The sequence below is a fragment of the Prunus dulcis genome, chromosome 1 (genome assembly GCF_902201215.1).
Source record: "Prunus dulcis chromosome 1, ALMONDv2, whole genome shotgun sequence".
In the NCBI taxonomy this organism is placed as follows: Eukaryota; Viridiplantae; Streptophyta; class Magnoliopsida; order Rosales; family Rosaceae; genus Prunus; species Prunus dulcis.
The window spans coordinates 6,606,961-6,615,041 of NC_047650.1; the positions used below are offsets into that span (position 1 = coordinate 6,606,961).

General features: G+C 34.6%; 1 protein-coding gene across 1 annotated transcript; it reads left to right on the forward strand.

Annotated features, from left to right (window-relative positions):
- Positions 1 to 2,420: 2,420 nt before the first annotated feature.
- On the forward strand, positions 2,421 to 3,896 carry LOC117615070. Its single transcript, XM_034344064.1, has one exon. It carries the CDS (start codon positions 2,482 to 2,484, stop codon positions 3,277 to 3,279), a length of 798 nt encoding a protein of 265 aa, XP_034199955.1. The 5' UTR covers positions 2,421 to 2,481; the 3' UTR covers positions 3,280 to 3,896.
- The last annotated feature ends 4,185 nt before the right edge of the window (positions 3,897 to 8,081 follow it).

The window sequence follows — 8,081 nt, forward strand, 5'->3', positions numbered from 1 at the left end:
AATCCTTGTCCGTCACACAAAAATTCTTTGTTGAGTATCCAGAAACAATGGTAATAAAGCTCAATTCTTTTTTTTTTTTTTTTTTCGGGTTGTAGACATGGTCTTAGCCAAGTTGGCTAGAGCGGATGTGCTCCCCACTATACACTCGAGTTCGAATTCCCCTTCCCGTGATTTAGATTTGTTTAAAGTATTTTTTTATATTTAAAAGATGCACATTCTTAAAGTCTATCACCACCTGCCCCCAACCTCATAAAATAATAAAAGGATCAAGAAAAGGAGCATGCATGTATCCCCCAGACTTAGCAGCAATAAAGAAAGAATAATATGTACGATCATTTTGAATCTCATTTATTTGTAACAAATAAAAGTAAATAAGGAGTTGAAAATTTTCAAAATAGTAATATGGATTGCATATATGATCATGTATAACGCTTCCAATATTTGATTTGGAATATTTAAATTTAGGTTATGATGGATTCATTCTATTTTGGAATGTCTCATATGCATATAAAATTAGGTAGGTGCAGGTGCATTTTAGCAAGCATCTCCTCAATCTTGTTTTTTTTTTTTTTTTTTTTGGTTCTGATGACATCTCCCTAACCCTAATTCCATATTCGATCTGTAAAGCTAAAAGACGAACGTTTGAGAGTTATTTTGAAACAAATGAAGGTACAATCTTGAATTAGATAGGGGAGGGGATAGTTACATCTCACCCTACAAGTCATGTTCAAGAGTTGTAGGTGGCGAGGGTGTTCGATTGGAGAATGCCCAATGCTTTTAGATATAGGCACTGGTGGACCCAGAAATTTTTTAGCGGAGGTGTAATATTGACTAAGTATGAAAAATGGTTTTTCGAAATAATCATTTTCTCAAGATAATTTTTGGCGGCTTTTATTCCTTACACATCAAATAAGAAAACTTGATTTTATGGGATTTTAGTATGAAGTATATATTGACTTAATGAGCTATCATTTTTAGCATAAATCGTATTTTGCACTAAAACCGAATTTTCATATTTTGATTTGGTGGGAATTTGATTTTCTAGTATTTTTATTTGAATCCAAATGGGGGGTACTTCCTTATTTACATTGTAAACTTAAGTAAATGAAGTAATATAAAAATAAATAAAAGTAAAAGGACAAAGACATTTACTTGTTGAAAATGGAAATAAGGTAATCTGTACACCAGTTGAGCAAATGGGCAATTTGAAGCACTTACAATGGTTTTTCCCGCAAAGGGAGGTGCAGCTGCACCTCCTTGCGCCTTACTAGGTCCGCCAGTGGATATAGGCATATTGATGGCAGTGGCACGAGTGATAACTGAGGCAAATTGTGTCCATGTTGCCATTTCGTATCCATGTTGAATGCTATATAAACTCTAATTCAACCTAGCTATTCAATTAATCGTATGATCATCTTACTCAACCCTAACCCGATTGTTTACTAATTGTGTCGTGTTTGAGTTAGCTCACAATATCTTGCCTGCAAACTCAAAAAATTAAGATGAAACTATAGTTTTTAACCATACACTCTTTATAAATAAATAAAAAGGAAAAGAAAATCGATGTGGTCTTAATATACCATAAAATCATAACACATAATTCTATAACTCAATGAGAACTCGTAAAATACCATATCAAAAAATGAGAAAAGTTAGTCTTCATTCAATACGAGTTAAATTAGTTTGTTGTGTCAAAATCATGTTACTTTTATTCCATATTAGCTAACGCGGCGTATTATTAATTGTCAATTGTTTTAACTAATTCTGTTTGATTATAAGTTTTAGTTAAGTATGATCAATCCTTATATGTTATACATTGACGTTAAACTGAGTAAGGTTAGTAGATTGTGTAACAAAATTGTCATTGCTAGCTAATCTGTGATGCTGGTCATGATGACCTAGAACCTTGTTTGGGAATTTTGTAGCCGCCCAAAAAATGTCATATACAACTTCAACCAATAACCACCACCTATATGACCTAACGAACGGCTGCAAGTGCAAGGTACCGCAAAACTTCCGCTAACTTTTTTAATGGACGGGAAAGTCAAGTATCTCATTTCCCTTTACTAAGTCTCTCACCCTTTGAGGTCTCCCTTCTTTCTTCTGGACTCGTCTCTTTTCAGTCACTCTCTCTCACTTTGTTTTTGGGTTTTTTTTTTCAAAAAAATATTTATAGAGAAATGCCCTTTTCTATCTTATTTCTCTCTTTTTCTCTTCTCTTCTAGAAGACTATAACACTCCAAATATCATGTCGCTTTAGAAAAACTCCAAACCAAAAAAAGTAAAATCTAGAATTAATATTCCGAGAAATCATCGACATAACACCTCTCTCTCTCTCTCTCTCTCTTAATTGTGCCCTTTTATGTATATATTCCCTTTGGTCTTTTCGAAATATATAGAAGCCATTCTTCAACACACAAACCCATTCTTCTCCAAACGCCCCATACCCTTTTCTTCATTTCCTTCATCAATTCATCAAAAATGGAAGACGACAATTACATTGACCATCTCCATTACCAAGACAAATCTGAAGAAGAAGATGCAGAAGAGGCGCTCTCTCTATGCGACCTTCCACTAGACAATACCCATGACCAAGTCCACGAATTCCACGACATGTCGCCTAAGCACCTACAAGCTCGTCGTTCCTCCTCCGATCAGTTATTCGAGTTCTTCAGCGACATCAGCTCCGACAGCTTCATGTGTTCCGCCGAAGACATCATCGTCTGCGGGAAACTCATACCCTTCAAACAACACATGACCGAAGTCCCCAAGGCTCCTCCAAACCCTAACGATTCTCACAAGAATAAGCAACCAACTTTTCGAAGGCGGTCTGAGTCGCTTTCCGAGTTACAAAGCTCGGTGACAAGATCGAGCAGCTCAAAAAACCAGTTCATGATGAGGAACAGCCGATCATTGGACTATCGAAAGCTTCACCGGCAATCTTCAATGGTGTCGCCGACGCCTGGGGAGATGGAGAGGAATTCCTCGGTGAGGAGTGTTGGAAAATCCGATAAGGTCAAGAGTGGTAATAATAAGCCGAGGTGGTTTTTTCTTATGTTTGGGATTGTGAAGTTTCCGGCGGAGATGGACCTCAGTGACATCAAGAACCGGCAGATTCGGCGAAACTCGTCCACCACGATGTTTCCCCGAGAAGCCGTTGCCAGGAAGTTTCCGGATAATCGGAGCTCCGGCAAGGGCTCTTGGAGACTGCTCAAGGCATTGAGCTGCAAGGACCATGCAAGTGTTGCCGTAACGACGCCGTTTTGTACACAAGTGTGAGAGGCTACTTTTCGTCACGTGCCATGCATGTGCTGTGCTATCATAACTTTGTTCCCTTAACTCGTGAATAGGATTATGCGATTGAGGTATTATTCTTTTTATCTGTGACATGTTATATTATGAAATTGTCAATTCGAATTATATCTTTAAACAAAATCTTATCTTATTAATTATTAGAGATTGACAATTTAATAATATAATATGTTGGATCGGTTGTATGATAATAGAATCAACATGGGGTTTGGCTTGATCAAGGTTTGAATATGATAATGATTTTGATTTGCATGAGAGGGGCAAAATGGTCACTGGAAGTTCTGGGTTTGCTTGGACGTGGGGATAAATTACTATAATAATGGTTTATGACGTTCCGTAGAAGCAAGGACTAAGTACAGGAGCAAAGCCATGGTTGAAGATGGTGCCCTCTCTCACTCTAGCAGTAATTGAGGATGAAGCGGGTTTTGTATGTTAGGTGGCCGGTGCTGCGTCCACAGAAATTAAATGAATGAAAATCACGAGAGCCCCGATTACGACATTAAAAATTCTCATGTTTTTTTGTAATTTTGTTTTATTTATTTGATTCATTTGATGTGAATATTTATGTGAGGCTCATAAATATCAGTTTGGGAAATTATTTTTTATCGATTTTATTGATATTATATTTGTGATTTGTGGAATTTCGTGGAGGGTGATATCATGATAAATATACTTTATCATTCATATAATCCATAGATAAATACAAGAATTTAATTGAGTTAGTGTTTTACTTTGTAATCTCAACCTTATAATCATCATTAATGAATAAATTAAAACGTTTTAATTAGTGAATCTTGTACCGCCACCCCAACAACTGCATGAAGCTAAAAGCAAAGCTTTTTAATATATATATTTTTTTAATTCTAATTATTTGGTTGTTATCTAAATGGTCAGATTCTAGTGCTTAGTGGAATATGTTACCGATGATGTATTGATACGGACTGGTAAATTAATAAAAAAGGGAATTTAAATGTCAGCTACACAGAATGTTATCCTTTTGGCTACTTCTTGCGAACACTGTTAGGCCGACACCCAACTTATTTAACGAAATCATGGTTTATATATATTAAAGGGAGTTTCTTTTGAGGGATCTCTCAAATAAATTTATTTGAAAAACATCTTTGTAGGGCTCTACTCCACATTGTATTCCACTAATCCAAACTGTCTATTTTTTAGATAATCATTCAAATATCATCTCTACAAAAAATCACTTGAATCCGATATTATTTGACCGCTCAATTGAGTTTTTGAAATTTTAGTACTTTCTTGAAGCACCATGTTCATTGATTTTGTATGACACAATTGGATGTCGAAACGGTTTCCGATTTGTCTAATTTTTTGCAAGGATGATCTATGAATATAGACTTAAAAAATAAATGGTATGGATTGTTGAAAAAAAAATTCGTAGAGTATCCTAAATTGTGTCATTCAAATAAAATTATTTAAAAAATTCCTCAATAGAAAGGAACTATATATATTTTATAAAACATCATACCACATGTTTAAAAAGTCAAGTTGGTAATTGGGTTATGAGAAAATACTGATATGAAGTGAGAAGCACAAGGATTTTTATCATTTTGTATGTTTATAGCTTATAATATCAAGAAGTATTCTCTCAACAAACATATTTTAATATTATCATCAGCACCATTCTGTAGAAGCGTGTAGTTTAAATGGGTGAGATTCTTACGTTTAAAAACCCATTCATGAACTTTACATGTATAACAAAACAAAAATCATTAGCGTAAATCATTTCCCTGATAATGACATGGTGTGTAACATGTTAAATTCCGTTTAGTAAGATGTTATGTTATAGATTCAAAATTGGGGGAATAATTCGTGTAATTGTGTTCGTTTTGTTGCGATCTTTGGACTACGAATTTTAATGACCATCATCGACCAAGTGCCTATATCTAAGACGTGAAGAACATGTATTGTATATCTTCTTATTTTTTCAAGTCTAGCATCATTGACAAAATTATTACATGTTTGAATGAAAACAGGTGAAGGTATTGGCCTCCATAGCAAACTTGTTGTAATCCTTTACCCAATATCAATAATGATGATGTGGATTTTTATATTGTGTCGTCTGACTCATCCCTTTCTGTATTTGCAAGCAATGAATCTAAATGGTTATGTAGAATCATCATCAAGTGCTAATTAATTGTACACGTAGTCTATTAACAATGGAGAATACTAAATCTGAACTATTAAAATATAATGTTGTCGCACCATTTTGGCAAAATATGTTGAATATGGGAAAATCCAAGTTATTATTGTTTTAAGCCTTGTTTCATTGCGTCCACTTATTTTCAATGAATGCTAAATAATTATATTTTAGCATGCGAAGCAAATAAGCATTAGTAGTGCACTGTGCTAAAAATCATTACAACAAATATTATATTGTCACCACTGCCAAACCTATAATTTTTTTTTTTTTTATAGGAAAAGTAGTAAATTTTCATTAACTTGTCGATGATTACAGATCCGAACGAACAAACGTGACTTTATTAAACCTAGCTCAGAAAAATTCAGTGAGATAAAACCTAAGACGGAGGAAAAAGAATGCCAAACCTATATAATTACTATGTTAATGGAAATGAACGGAAAATTGAAACCCAATACACCATTTATTCGATTAAGCTGATGCCATTTGTGAAGTGTTCCACCTATAGGTTGGGAATCTTCCATGCAACACATTAATTGATGCATGACTTTATGAATTGATCTAAACCTTGGTTAGTAAGATAATTGAATCTTTATGTGTAGTGACTCGCCTAATTCTTTTAGAGGGTGTCTTAAATACAGTGGCGGACTCACAGAAATTTAAGGAGGTGCATTCCTCACCGAAACTGCATAGGTTATGTACTGCTTTTTTATTTCAATAATATCATATCGTTTTTGTTAAAAATTAAAAATTAAAACAAAAAATCGAAAGATTAAAAGGATTCATAGTGAAGAACCGACAACATATTTCCAATTTATTGGGTGGGACTTGGAACTTAAGTTCAAATGCAGGACTTAGAATGAACCCTGATTTCTTCTTCGCATTTAAAGCCTGAAAATCTTGTCAAGCGCTGTCGAGTTGGAATTTGAAGCCGGCTGATGATTCTAGATCATATGCTGAAGGTTTGACTTATTGCATTGACTAGCTGTAGCTAGCCATGTGTGTTATCCCATTGTACAAATGTCTTTGTAACAAACCTATTACGGTGAGCATCAAATAATTTGTTTCTTTTATGTATTTAGTTTCAACCTATTTTAGTTTTGTTAAGTAGTTGGTGTGAACCGGGTTTAGTCTAGTGGAAAGGGTATTGACTTGCAGATAAGTAATTTAAAGTTTGAACTTCCACGGCATCTATACAGTTTGTGTGAGAAAATCCCCATCTCCAATATCGCTTATATAAAATAAAAATATATGTATGATCACGAACCGAAAAATGATAATAATGGTTGGATTGCTGAGTAAAATGATTGTATTAGCATTTGACAAAGCTACACCAGTCTTAAAAATATTATGTATTATTGCAATTTTATCCACACACAAAAGTATAGATATTCTAAAGAAAAGGCAAGATGGACTCCACTAAAACTGTTTATGATGTGTGTAATTTGGCCACACGTATGAGAATATAATTTTAATTGATAACATTTACAACATCATTAGCCAAAAATAGGTTTACTCTAAATTACGCAATTTCATCTTTATTATTGTAAAATGAGACAATACATGGAGTAGGTGAAATTTAGAGGAAAGTAACTAAACACTAGAAAAAGCTAATTGGTGTGATGTATGTTGGTCCATAATGTTCACAAACATGTGTCTTACGTTTGAAGTTTTGTTGAATTGGGACCACTCAGATGAGGTCTTCCACCTGTCCTCCAAGTACAATATGCAAAGCAAGCAACCCAAAACACTTCATTGTCACCAATTTAAACTGCAACACAAGTTAGCAACAGATCATTTGTCTCCATACATATAGGAAGCTATTGATCACAAGCTTATTAACTTTGATCAGCATTGAAGACTGGTAAGGGGTTTGTAGCTCAAATAATTAAGAGCATTTATCTATGCACTCGAGGTTCTAGATTCGATTTCTCCATACTTTCAATATCTCTTGTATAAAAATAAAAATAAAAATCTTGTGAGCAATGATCCATTTCTCACCAAGAAAAGGCGGCAATCAAGAAAAAAAGACTCCGCATGTACTACTTTGTCTGTTGCTAGCTCATTCCCTCCCAGTCTGGTAAGTGCAATTGTTGAAGCACGTCGTGGGCCCAGAATTGATTTCAAATGGTTCCACCAAAACCTGAGAGACACTTCACTTTACAGGATTGGAAGATGAGAATCACAACATCATCGTCGAACAAGAAACATGGGAGAAAGGGAGGAATGCTATCACTTTCCACTCGGAACGCCCAAGATTCACAGATTTGACAAATGCTATCAGTTTTAGAAATTGGAATGCCTACAGAGAGAGTTGCTGAGGGTTTTCATTTTTAGAGGGAGTTTCTTAGATGGTCACATTGTTATTAAGCTTATTTAACCTCTTAACTTGTTTAATATTGATTGATCTTTTATTTTTATTCTTGGAGTCGTGCTTCTATTGTATCTTTTTGTATATTTCCAGGATCTAGATATTTTTAGTACAATAATTTGAGCGACATGAGGGACTCCAAGGACAAACATGGACAAAATGTCCCATAGAGCAAAGTACATTTGTAGGTGTCCCTTAGAGCAAAGTACATTTGTAGCTTGACCATGCCCA

Coding starts and splice junctions, on each gene's coding strand:
- LOC117615070 (XM_034344064.1), top strand. CDS start 2,482: ATGGAAGACGACAATTACATTGACCATCTCCATTACCAAGACAAATCT.